Below are 14,133 nucleotides of genomic sequence, written 5' to 3'. Positions count from 1 at the left end.
AGAAGTGTAAATCAGGCCGTGAAGCCCACAGCCCGGCACGATGGTATGCGGGCCGTGTCAGACACGACATGATTGTGCTACCTATGGCCCGTGTGTCGGCCCGTGCCAACAGTATTCATATATATATATATATATATAATATAATAAATTATATATTAGATATATTATAATTGTATAATAATATATAGAATATAATATATTAATAAAATAAACAATTATTTTCAAATTTATTATACTATTTTATTTAACAATTGTATATATAAACAATTCATATAAAATAAAAATTTTAAGAATTTATTAAAAATTTCAAATAAACCTTTCATAGTTTTGGCCTGGTCCATGGCCCAACCTGGCCTAAGGTTCTGCCCACAGACCAGCTCTGGTGGTGGCACGTTAAAGGCCCATGGGAACTTGGGCCATGGATCGTACTAGGCCGATCCCCCAAAATATCCCAGGGGAGAGAGGGACGGCCCAGGACGGCCCACGCTTTGCCAGTCCAATACAGCCTGTTTTATAGCTCCAAACATTTGAAATGTGCACAGGTTGTGAACTCAATTTGTATTTTAGTACATGATGGGCTTCATACAAGGATTTGGGATGAGCCTTGGATACTATACTTGAATGGTCTTAGGGTGCCTACTACTCAAAGTAATTATCGTTTGTTTTATAGTTGTCATCTTCAACTTTCTTCAAGTAGTTGGAAGTTGGAGCTATTGTGGAGACTGTTTAATAGTGAAGTGTGTGAAGCAATTAAAAAGATGCAAATACCTTTAAGGTGCTCAAGGAAATGACTATTGGATATGGGTGTTTGATAAGAAAGGGAAATATACTTTCAAATTGGGGTACTGGATTGCCAGGACTGCCAGAGGTATGTCAGGTGGTGACATGATATATATACACAATGCTGCCCATTTCCCATGGAGTAAATTTTAGAGAATACCACTACTACAACATATTAGATTGTTCATTTGAAAGTTATGACACAATGGTCTCACTCTTCACTAGCATTTGGGCATCACTTCAGAGAAGTCATGTCTTTGGTTATGCTATGGATGAAGACATTGACCATCTTTTTATTTTATGCCCAGTCATGCAAGAAGTCTAGTTTGGCTCTAATTTGGTATGGAAGTTTCATACTACCTTCATAGACACAATTTCATGGATTTGATTATAAATTACTCAATCTAATATTAAGCGTGGAAAGATGCTTACTTGAAGCGCCAATTAGGGATGCAAACATATTGGATCGGATTCCAATCAAGGTATATTCGAATCCAAGCCTAAGATCTGTTTGGATCTGATAAGATTTGATTTGTTCAAATTCTATTGGTAAGCTGAATCTTTGGATCTGATCCGATCTGACTTGTTTTTTTAAAGATTAATAAATTATTAAAAGAAAAATAAAATATACTAATTTAAATAAAATAAAAATGAAAAATACAAATATTTTTTAATTATTCCCATTATATATACATGTTTTTATGAAAAAATAAATAATATAACAAATTTATAATTTATAAATAAATAAATAACACACATATATATCAGATCGGATCTTCTCAAATCCGATTTTTGATAAGATCCTATTCTCCTATCCAATCCGAAGATCCAATTAAGGATGATCCGAATTCAACCAAATAAGATCGGATCTCGGATAGGATCGGATGATGTTTTCTTCAGCCCCTACTAATTCCCCTATTGCAGATATTCTTGTATATTTTGATAGCACATTTAAAAATGGGATTGCAGGTATGGCATGTGTAATGCTTTAACTCATTTTATGTTCTCATTTTCTTACACTCATCATACTCGTAATGTTTTAACTCATCTTATGTTCTTACTCATTGTCTTGGTCGAGTCCACAGTTATTATCGATAAACGACACTGTTTGAGTAGCTAAAAAAAACGCAGCTTGGAATTTCTTTAATTACATTAAGCTTAGTTTGCTAATTCCAACAAACCGCCAGGAAATGTCCCACAAAGGGATTGAAGAGAAGATTGAAGTTGAATGGTTAACCATCGAGTTAAGTTTGAAGTTGTGATGAATGTAATGGTGGTTGTCCATGAACCCATGAAAGTTCGCAGTCTTGTGTTCTTGGAGTAAAAATGGTATATACAACGATATAATTATCTAGTCTTATAGTTCTGCTTCTCTGGTTGAAACAAGAAAACTTTCAGACAAAGTATCACATCTCAAAACAAGCACTTTCCCACTCATACAGCAGCGAAGGAATTCTATGAAACTTCTGCACTTGACAGCTATAAAGATGATATTTCTTTCAATAAGACAATGGTAATAAAAATACAAAATATAATACCTGTCCTCACAGCCAGCAAGTGTTTTGTTCCAATTCAAATCCATCAACCTTCCTCCCCAAATTCCTTTGTGAATCTCTCGTGCACCTCAAGGTCAGATTTGCTCACTGTTGGCTTTTGTCTTGCAAGCACTTTTTCAAAATCCATCCTTGTGATTGGTGGAGGAAGGATCTGTACATGTGTCAGATTTTCAAGGGAGATTATATTACTTCAATGGGTAAGCAAAAATCAAGCAAAAGGTCATAATTCCTCCACTCATTTGGGTTTCTTGCCCATCCATTCATACCTTTGAAGCAAGGCCTTTTGCTTCAAGCTCCTGCATTGTAATCTGAACTGCTTCTGCTTGCTTTGGTCCACACGGGATCCACATGCCATCAGAGGTTTTTACAAAAAACATGGCATCCTGGGTTTTACGTACTGGTTCAAAGAGCACATCTCTTACCTGTCAAGTTAATAAGAACAGCAATAGATAGAATTACTCAACAGCAGCCAAGCAAGAATAGCACCTAAAACACAACGCGAAGGTCTTGCACTTACACAAACAGAAATGTCTGAACCTGAGAATCCCTCTGTCCTGCGAGCTAGCATCTCAAAGTCACTTTCTGTCAAGTTGTTAGGGGTATCTCCTAGATGTACCTGATCAGTGGAGCATAATAAATTAATCAGAAGTCATCGGAGTAATTGAGAGAGAGAGAGAGAGTTCTTGTACTTTAAACATGTGTTGCCTAGCCTTTAAATCAGGGAGAGGAATGTATATCCGTTTGTCAAATCGTCGTCGGATGGCCTGTAATAAATTATCATCAGTGACAGCAATACAAATTCATAATCACTCAAATGAAAATAACTGTTACCTACACCCTCGTTTCTTGGGCAGTTTGGCAAGATAGCATGACATATTCTCAATGTTGAAGTACATTTTCAATATTTCAAATGATGCATCTTGACAATTCTGGGTTTTTACTATATTTTTCTTTCTGAACAAAGAATATTAAAGCAGCTAAAAATATAAACTGGCATGGGAATAATAGTCAAAACAAGTATAAATGTCACATATTCCAATCATGAAGGCAATCAAATAAATCTTTTCCAAGTTGAAAAACTCTAAATAATGCTTTGCAATTTCTTATAACTTTTGTGGAAAAAAAAAAAAAAACGAACTGACTCCATCCTTGTATGCCCAGACCCAGAGATCTCATCATCTTATTACTTCACCTCTTTTAGCCCCCTATACTAACAATCTAGTTATACAACAAACTCTAATCCTTGCAATGACATTTCTAAATTTTTGGTGCATCTCCTCTAATTCTGCCAGAAGCTTGCAATATTGCATGACGACACTTCCACAGTACACATTACACCCTAGAGGAAGAAAAATAAACTTCTGTACCATTTAGCGGTGATTACAAAGCCTTTTTACCTGATCCAAAGCATAGGGAGTATTTGTTGCTGCAAGAACAAGAACTTTTTGATCATTGTTTCCAACACCCTGGAAAAAAAATATGGATCAAATTAGACCTTACTGCCAAAAAAGAAAAAAAAACGAAAAAGAACAAAAAAGAAACAAGGAATATGATTGTCAACATTCTCCCATTCATATTAAAAAACACATGAACCAAAATAATAATCTGGCCGCAAAAGGTCTCCAATTTTAAGTCCTTGACAGATGATGCATTAACTCATTTAATTCAAGTAGCAACAGTTTGCATTGATTTTGCATAGTTAAGTTCTTCAGGGGAATGATATCACTTTGGCATTGTTTTGCTAACCAGCAACCAATTAATAAAAGAACTTTTTTCAGTAACTTAAATTTCATTAATTGAAACAAGTATAGATTATGTACAAAGTTTCCCAACCATCTTTATAGGTGAACATAGTCACCCTACTTCAATCCCACTTTACAAAGACATTTGTATATATCCCTTCAGCCAGATTCTCAAGCTCCAACTTTCCTCCCTTTACCTCCTTGCTGTCTGATATAACCTCCTTGGTCTTCTCTTCTTTAGCAAACTTCACCCTCCTTTTCCCTCTCCTCTGACCCAGCAATTAGCTCTAGATTTTCCTCAGATACCTCCAATGATTGGGTCTCCACCCCTACTGACATTTTAGATTTGGTACCCTTCTTCCCCACTGCCACCTTTGAACCTTGAATTTTGACCCCTTTTTCTTATAAATTCTCCTATATTTGATTGTTGGACCAGCCCCAATCAGGCCTTCTTTCAGTCTAGAAAAAATTTTAGTAACATGCACTTATGAGATTTATTTGCAACCTGGGCTTTCTTCAACACCTCCGACTCCCCTGCATAACCATCTAAATTCGCAAATTTCCTTCTCCTACCCAGGTTGCAAAGGGTTTGTTTCTATTTATTTTTCTCTGTTCTATCTATTTTTGTAACTATCTTTGTTTCATTCTCTGTGTTTCACATATATTCCACAAATTGTTTTCTGCCATTGCAAGCAACAAGCAAGGTAGAAAAAAGAGTACAGATTGTGTAAGTATGCTGAACCTGCAAGAGCAAGAAAAAAGAAAGGTGAGTATCCATATTCTTGATAAGGATGCCAGCATTAATTCCAGCTATTGATCTCGATGCCTAACAACAATCTTCATGTCTTGAATCTCGTCAGTGCCTGCATGACAACTAAAAGAAGATCTTATGTCATTGGATTTCTCCGATTCCCCTATTGGGGTGAAATACAACTTCAGCATGTTTTTGTTGTGAATTGAAGATCCAAAATTCTATCTAGAATTCATCTCCGATCTCGAGTCTTGGGTTTCTTTGAAGGCCATTGTTTTTGGATTTCATGTTAGAGCACATACTGAGCCAGAGTATATTGCTATGAGAAAGCCACCAGCTTCAGTGGCACCTGAATTTATCAAAATCTGCCTAGATTAACATAGATCTGGATCATGAATTGTTACACAGAATACATAGGAATTGTGGCCTAGGACCCAGTTCAGTTCCATGTCTTGAGCACCTTTTTTCTAGGCAGTGCTTCCATTCTATTCAAGTCTGTCAAGGGTGGGCTGAGTGGTGTTGACATAGGAAGCAAATCAAGGGGTCGGCATTGTTTAACTGGATCAAACAAATGGGCCTTGCAGAAGCATTGATCAGGTCATTGTTTATCGGAACAATGTGAGGAGGATGGCACAAGGCAATAGTAGCAAATGAAATGACACAAGGGAATAGAAAGCTCATGACTATTGGTTTCATGCATTGAGGAATGTACCTGAAACCATGTGGTGGTTGAGACCAATGTGCCAGTGTATGTAAGTGTTCTATGTTACAGCAGATAATTCAAGTGGAATCATCAGCCATTTTTCTTGACAGTTGAGATTATTCATGAGCCGGGAAGTAGCGGGGGAGGGGAAGGTTTAGTTAATCCATAATGGATATACTGTTTCTATTAGCAGTTGTTACTAGGAGTTGAATACTATGTGCACTGGCCGTATTTCTGATTTTTTGCTTACTGTGGATCCATATCAAAGTTTAAATCTTGTCAACCTTGAGAGGTTATAATGAAATCTCATAATGACACAGGTTATAAACCTGAAAGATTTAGCTGGCAGATTTGGATTTGTGGTGGGTAGATTTCTCTTGGGAAATTTCATGGATCAAAAGGGGGCAAAATAGACATTTGCACTCTTCCATCAAGAGATAACAGTGTTGTCATTGATAAAAAAAATAACAGTGTTGTCCAATTTAGACTCTAGCATGGATTTTTGTTTGGCCTTGCCTCCAGGGGCTTGGTATAAAGCGGCTTGTAGAATTAGGGTAATGTGATTGGGAAAGAAATAAAGAGAATAAAAGTTTCACGTGCTTGAATTGTTGGGCAGCAGTGGCCTCTACATCATCCAAGAAAAATAGAACACAAGCAAGTTGGTTACCCCCTCTAGAAGGAGTTGTGAAGTTGAACTGTGATGGGAGAATGCTCTCATTGAGGATCAAAACAGTCACCCCTACCATCATTAGTGAAACTCAGGGGGCTTTCATTCAAGGGCGACAAATAACAGATCGGATCTTAATTGCGAATGAGTGTGTGGAGGAAGTGAAAAGATCTAGTAGGAAAGGATTCATTTGTAAATTGGATCTTGAAAAGGCCTATGATTTGGTGGACTGGGAGTTTTTATTAGAGGTTATGCGAAATGGTGGATATGGGGACAAGTGGTGTAGTTGGATCTTTGGGTGTATCAGTGCTTGTCACTACTCTATTCTGGTAAATGGTACGGTGAGGGACTTTTTTCCAGCTTGCAGGGGTGTCAAGCAAGGGGATCCACTTTCACCCTTCCTTTTTACCTTAGTAGCTGATGTGATTAGTAGGATCATTACTAAGGCTGACAGCGAAGATGCCATTAAGGGTTGGAGAATAGGGAGACACCAAGTCCCCATCACCCACCTTCAGTTTGCAAACGACCTAATGATTTTTTGTGAAGGTCTTAGTGAAAATGTAGCAAATCTAAAGGAGCTAATAAAAGGATTTGAAAGTGTCTCTAATTTGAGAATAAATCTGGAAAAGAGTTGCACAGCATGTATAAATTTGGAGGTAGGGGAGGTCGAGGCTATTGCGGAGTGTCTTGAGTGTTCCACCTCTGCTTGGCCTATGTCATATTTAGGGCTTCCTTTAGGGGCAAATCCTAGGGAGAGTAGATTTTGGACCCCAGTGTTAGAAAAGTTTGAGAAGAGATTAGTCTCATGGAAGAGGAACTATATCTCTTTAGGAGGAAGAATTACCCTAATAAGAGCTACCTTGGCTAACTTACCTACCTATTATTTGTCTGTCTTTAGGATACCAGTTAGGGATGCTAGGAAGCTGGAGAAGTTGATGAGAGACTTATTATGGGAGCCGGGACAAGAGAGAAAGGATCACTTGGTTAATTGGGAAATTGTCTGCAGAAGTAAAGAAGAGGGGGGTTTAGGAATTGGGAGGGTAACTAGAAAGAATCAAGCTCTGTTAGGGAAATGGTTGTGGAGATGGCCTTTGAAAAGAGAGAGATTGTGGCATGAGGTGGTGGAAAGCATTCATGGGAGGTCAGAGAATGGATGGGATGCTGGTGTATCGAGGCAAGCTAACCTAGCAGCACCTTGGAAGGCTATTCATAACACCCTTCCTCAATTCCTCAATCTTATCAAGTATGAAGTTTGTTCTGGCAACTCTATCCTTTTTTGGGAGGATATTTGGGTAGGAGACTCATCGTTAAAGGATTTGTTCCCTTCGCTTTTTTCTATTTCTTTGTACAAAAAAGAGGTGGTCTCAAAATGTCTCACCTTTGGGAACACCCATAGATCCTACTTGGGATTTTGGGTTTCGTAGAGGACTTAGGGATGCTGAAATTGAGTCTCTTTCTTTGTTGCTTGGGTGTCTTAATCAGGTTTATTTGGATCCCTCCAAGCCAGATAAGAGGGTTTGGACTCCTAGACCCAATGGAACCTTCACTTGTGCTTCTTTTTTCAAGTCCATCTCTCAACTATCTACTCACAAACCCTTTCCGTCAAAAGAAATTTGGTGTAGGCTAGTTCCCCCAAAAATTATGGCTTTTTGTCGGGAAGTTTTCCATGGGAAAGTAAACACTTTAGACAACCTACAAAAGAGAAGACCTTTTCTCTATATTTCTCCTAATTGGTGTATCCTCTGTAGAGCTCATGGTGATGATTGTTACCATCTATTAGTATCTTTTCCCTTTTCTACAGACCTTTGGGCTTGGCTACTTTCGTTGTTTGGGGGTAATTGGAGTCTACTAGCAGAAGTTCACATGCTCTTCAACCATTCTACCTTTTATTGGCCTACAAAAATAGGGAGAATTATGTGGAGATGTGCTCGTGCTGCCTTGACTTGGACTCTTTGGGAAGAAAGGAATCTCAGAATTTTTCAAGATAAGGAAAGGAACAGCCAAGATTTGAAAGACTGTATGTTAAACAGGGCAATACATTGGCTGAAGACCTTGGAAATCTTTCATCAATTCTCCTTTAATGACATTTGGAGAAATTGGTTAGCAGTAGCAAGGTGTTCATCTTTAAAGGTCAAATCAATTACAAGCTGGTCTCCTCCACCCGAAGGCTCAATTAAGTTGCACTTTGATGGAAGCAGCATGGGTAATCCAGGATTATCCGGAGTGGGGGGTGCTTTGAGATATGAGAAGGGAGAGATTTTGTTGCTCTACTCAAGTCCTTTGGGAATTGGGAATTCCATCAGGGTAGAACTTTTGGCTGCTGTACAAGGGGTCCAATTTGCAAACCAGCTGGGGGTATAACACCTAATAATCGAGGGGGATTCCAAATTGGTGGTGGGTTGGTTGAAAAATTCTGAAGAGGCTATGTGGCGATACAAGAATGAAATGAAGAAATGTAGTTGGTTGACAAGGAATATGTTGGTCACTGTAAAGTGGGTGGGGAGATCAGCAAATACCTTGTCAGATGTGCTAGCTAAGCAAGGGGTAAATAGGGAAGAATTATTTTGGGCTCAGTTGTGATTCTTGTTTTTCTTTCCTAATTTACTTGTAAGTTTCAAGGAGGGGCTACAGCTCGCGCCTCTCGTTGGGATGATGTATGAACTCACTCTAATTTGCTTCTGAATCAATAAACTTATTATTATTCATCAAAAAAAGATGGGAGCAGTCAAGGCAATCCAAGACCTTCAAGTATAGGAGGGATCTTGAGGAATAAGGATGGCAACATTCTGCCCTTATTCTCAGGTCCAGTGGATTATGGAGACTCTACAAAGGCTGAGATATTAGCTGTGGTACAAGGACTACAGAAACTATGGTTTGGAGATATAGGGACATCATCAAAAAAGTCAAATGGCTTACGAGCACAATGTCAGTTAGCTTTCAATGGGTTAGTAGATCGGCAAATGCTTTGTCAGATTCTTTAGTTAAACAAGGGGCTTCGAGGGATTCTCTGTTTTTGGCTAATTTGTAACTGCAATTTGAAAAGAGCTGGGTTTGGAACCACCTTTAAGGGGAGGTAACACCTCGTGCCTCCTCTTAGGGTGCTCCATGCTTGTACTATTTCTATATCTATTTAATAAAATACCATTCATTCATCAAAAAAAAAATTGTTGACTGCACGAATATTTTTATATGGTATATTTAATTTTGTTTTTATGATTTTACTTTGAATATGTGTTATATGTTATGTTTATATATTTAAATTTGAGTTAATTAGCTTTTTAAAAGATTTAGTTTAAAATTTATGTATCTTTTTGAATAATGTTACAAGCCTCTTACATTGTTATCATGTTACAAGCCATCAAATAAAGCTAAGAAGTTAATATTAATAGACGAAATAACATGTTACAAAGTTGTCCTGTAAACTTTAAGGGCTAAAACTACATAAAAGAGTACGCTCAAGCAAAACACAAAACTCATAGAAAGTGCAGATGATTCTAGTAGATCAACCAAATAATCAGTTTCACAAACAAAAACTAAGATTAGAATTTTGACCTAACTCGAAGTTGATACCAGTTTCATTAGGAGAAATAATACAAGTATTCTGCACATCTATGATATTATAGCAAACTCATCATGTTATACCATCTTGTGTACTTCAGGTAGTACTGGTCCAGTAGTTTTCATTGGATAGCATGTCCAGTAACATTTCATGTCAATACCCAATTACTCATTGAAATGGAAATATTAGGAAATAAATCAAAAGAAACACAATAGAAGATACAATAAAATACTGTATATCAGTTAGAAAGGCAATGCATTCGCCAACTCTAATTCCAGAACAGATACCTGCATCTGTACAAGAAGTTCTGTTTTTATACGACGAGAAGCTTCACTCTCATTTCCTTCACCACGCTGACCACATAAGGAATCTATTTCATCGATAAAGATGATGGAAGGAGCACTATCACGAGCCATCTGGAAAAGGTTTGAAACTAGCTTTTCACTTTCACCCATCCACTTTGAGACTAGGTCTGATGAAGAAACACTGAAGGAAGCCACAAATGTCAATTTATCAAACTAGCTTTTCACTTTAACCCATCCACTTTGAGACCATGTGCACACACCACCAGGACATAATCTAATAAAAAATTACCATAGACAAATCATGGAGATTTTGATCATGATAAATAAAGAAAGAACACAATGGCACAACATCTGTATCTACACCAGGAGGTAGCTGTAGAAGTTTCTATAAGGAACAACATGAACACAATGAGAGCCATAGACTAAAAGGGGTACGCTAACACAACAACCCCGAGGCAATTGTAGTAACTGCCATCACTGTAAAATGAATAAAAAAATGTGGTCGGCCATTCCAGGTTATCCGTTGAACAGATTGAACCCTGGAACTTTGCACCATTCTTGGACATAATTTCGATTTACATATATAAAACATAATTACATAATCCAAAAACATAAAAGATCATTTGAAATCCAAGCAGCCTTCTTTCCTTTTGAAATTATAATAAAATAACAGAAAGCCATTGCTTCCCATTGATTTCTTTTTCATTCGATCGATTGGCTCATAGACAATCAAAAAGAAATAGAAACCTCCACCTAATAGAAAGGTTATAAAGAACTTGAAACTGAGAATGACATGTTCTTATTCAAAAGACAAGTCCCAACCTACTACGTTTCAGGTATCCCAGTCACATACTGCAACCAGGGAACACGACATAAAATCAACACCTGACCTGATTCATTTAGGCATACAAATAAATTCTTAAACCCCATATAATCAACTGAACCATCAAAAAGATTCAACCGACAGAAAAAAAGGGAAGAAATAAAGACAAGGATTCTACGAACAAAACCTTATCCAAAATCTTCCAAATGGCTAAACTGTTATGTGAGTTATGTTTTGCTATTCCACCAATTAATGGGCCAAGGCACATGATGAATGGAAAACTTAAATAAGTTACAAGATAAGTAGAAGAAACAAGTTAAATAAACTGATAGATGCCAGAGTGCTATGAAATGCAAAAGGTAATTGAAATACTGCTTGATAATAAAGACACCCTGCAAAAGGTAAGCTAGGCAACTGTCCATTATGTGCAACAAACAGATAAACAGTTTCTTAGGGGACATGGAAATAGACAAATTGAAAGACATTAAAGAGGAAAAAGCATTCTCTTAGACGCTTAAGTACAAATGAAGGGAAATGGAGGTTTTTTTTATTTTATTTTAAAAGACTTTGAAGGGGTAGAGTTCTTTTCAAGATGGTTTTTGAGTATGGAGATTGTGGGAAATATTGCATAGATCCTTTATTTGTATATTGGTTGTAATCACAATGTCCAAGTGTAACTCATAATTCTCTTTTTTCCTATTAATTTAAAATTTCATTATCTGTCAAAAAGAGAAGTCAATGGATCAGATTCAGTTTTCTAAAAAAATCAAACAGAAAGGCTAAACCCTGATGATGAGTTAATTACCTGAAGAAGGTTGAGTCTGCTTCTGTTGCAACAGCCTTTGCCAAGTAAGACTTTCCCGTTCCAGGAGGACCATATAACAGAAAAGCCCTCCATGGTCGTCTCTTTCCTAAAGAGAATGTCTGATCAGGTAAGACTTCAAAGGCAATACTTCATGATGGTATGAAATAATAACCCACATAGCAGCAAGTTATTTAAAACTAAGTTTCACCCAAAAATAATAATAATAATTAATAGGAAGCTGTGGATTTTAAGTTTATACAACAAAAGGCCGTTATGATGTCAATCCTCAACTATTATTAATAAACCATAGACAGTGGCATCTACCCTTTTACCATCAATCCTGCTAATCCCCATCATTATCTGTACTTAGACCTTTTCATAAAAAAAAAAAGGAATAATTAAAGCCAAGTAGCACCAAGTTAATTTAAAAGCTTGAGCAGCCAGTAGTGATTTTCCTCCTAATGCTTTCACTACTTAGGGTTGCTTAACTTATAAGAATATCCAGAGTGACAAGGAAAAAGGGCATAGAAGGCAAGTCAAGATAAACACTTTCTTCTGTTTAACAGCATAGAATTAAATTGTATCCACATAATTAAAACATAAAACAGATGTCTTTCCTATCATAGACAATCCGGTTGTTCTTCGCCAGTATCTGACACAGGAACCACTTCCCTTCCACACGATACAATACAAAATTAGATTATTTTTTCTCTCTTCATTTTTCTCATTTGGTTTCTCCCTTACAATAGCTGAATTAAGGCCTGCCCTCAACTTTGCTTGCTCGGGGTCCTCTCCATCTCCCCCTTCTCCATCCTTGGGCTTCGTCTTTGGCCTCGTAGCAACCGCAGCATCCCCATTCGAGGCAGGGCCAGTCCCCCCCTCATCAAGAACAGCCCGAATCTCCTCAGCTCGCCTCAAATACTCAGTGAATTTCTGAGTAATTGCTTCCTTAATCTTAGGATTCTTCTCGTACTTCAAGTGGGTCTTGAAGTACTCCAAGGCATTCATATAAAGAGGAAAAGCCCTGCTGTAATTCCCCGCATTATCTTCCTGAACAGCCTGCTTCACGTATTCTATAGCCTGCTCCTTGAAATTGCTATACATCTTCCGATTCCAACGAATTTCATAAAAAGCAAACCCTAAACAGGACAAAAGTTCCCACCAAGAGAACCTAACCTAAAAAAGATCCTAAATTTCTCAGAAAAATTCTTTTCCGTTCTCTTCCTCTTCCTCTCTATATAAATACATATAATCCTCAACCAAATCAGAACATAACATATAATATATAAGTCCCAAGTGTCACTTAATTCCAGAATTCGACCTCTTACAATCGATGATCTTATAAAGTATAACTTGCAGACGAACCCTAGAAGCTCGTTGATACTTTTGCCTATGTCTTCAATGAAAAAGCGTCTAATCAAAACCAAGGGAAAGAGCAGAAACTACAGGAAAAAGACCTAGATTTAGCGAATTTTAGTTGGAATGAAACAAAAGGAGGCGCAGATTGAACTCTTTCCTCAAGTAACTTGTTTGTCGATCCCTTTCTAACCTCCGTGTTTCCAATCAGAAATTGTAACCAAGATCACAGAAAGTGGGAAAGCAAGCTAGCGAGCGCGAGCAAGAGAGATCGAGCGAGAGAGAGAGAGAGCTGATTGAAGAAAGATGAGTCGGGGTTTTAATGGCGTGCCATCGGCAAGAGACAAAAACGACGAAGAACAGCACGCAGAAAGGAAAGAGATTTCGATTTTGTGTGGAATAAAATAGGATGTTGTGCAGCGCTACAATCCAACCTCATCCCTTCATCTGAACGGTTCGATCCGATTCTCCTAGAGCAGGCCAGTCCACTTTGTCGCATCAGATAATCTTAACGGTCCGATACATGGAAAATTGGTTTCCAATAATTCGCATCCGGTATTTTTTTCTTTATTTTTTTGGTGAAGGTATCCGGTGAGTTTAAGGATCCGTTTGGTTTCCCATGAGTAGGGGTGTGGAATTGGAATGGCTTATTTTGATTCAACCATTGGTTTGGTGGAATCAGACTATGATTCCCGTTCAATTATTCATGGGATTTTTAGACTGCACCACCTTAGAAATCTGATTGAACTGCGGACCTACAACAATTCAATATTATAAACAGCTTTACCAATAGCATTCATACCAACCCATGAATCCGCATCAATTTTGAAGTGGCATCTACCTCCAACCATACGGTGGAGCTAGGATTTCTGAGGTGGAGTGCAGTCTAAAAATCCCTTCATTCATTGTGGAATGGCCATTCCCTGGAGACTATCAAGAGGTTGGGTTTGGGTCGAGATGGGGTGGTCATAGTCCTAAATTGATTATTAATTGGACATAATCACATATCTAGAACCGTCTTAATTATATTAAAAAATATATTTATTTACTTGAATAATACCTAAAACTTAGATTTTGATAATATTA

At 37.6% G+C, this 14,133-nt stretch overlaps 1 protein-coding gene across 1 annotated transcript; it reads right to left on the bottom strand.

The window, feature by feature from the left end:
• Positions 1–2,064: 2,064 nt before the first annotated feature.
• On the bottom strand, positions 2,065–13,523 carry LOC148847372 (protein SUPPRESSOR OF K(+) TRANSPORT GROWTH DEFECT 1-like). The gene is made up of 8 exons (XM_088947940.1): positions 12,357–13,523; positions 11,692–11,824; positions 10,046–10,244; positions 3,734–3,802; positions 3,026–3,100; positions 2,854–2,952; positions 2,603–2,758; positions 2,065–2,487 (listed from the first exon to the last, which is right to left on the bottom strand). The coding sequence occupies exons 1-8, from the start codon at positions 12,793–12,795 to the stop codon at positions 2,362–2,364; spliced, it is 1,296 nt and encodes a 431-aa protein (XP_088804066.1). The 5' UTR covers positions 12,796–13,523; the 3' UTR covers positions 2,065–2,361.
• Between the last annotated feature and the right edge of the window lie 610 nt (positions 13,524–14,133).

Source organism: Nelumbo lutea, chromosome 6 (assembly GCF_056320005.1).
Source record: "Nelumbo lutea isolate HS-2025 chromosome 6, American lotus-T2T, whole genome shotgun sequence".
NCBI lineage: Eukaryota > Viridiplantae > Streptophyta > Magnoliopsida > Proteales > Nelumbonaceae > Nelumbo > Nelumbo lutea.
Note: the sequence above shows the minus strand (reverse complement) of the source record. Positions and strands in the feature narration are given on the sequence as shown.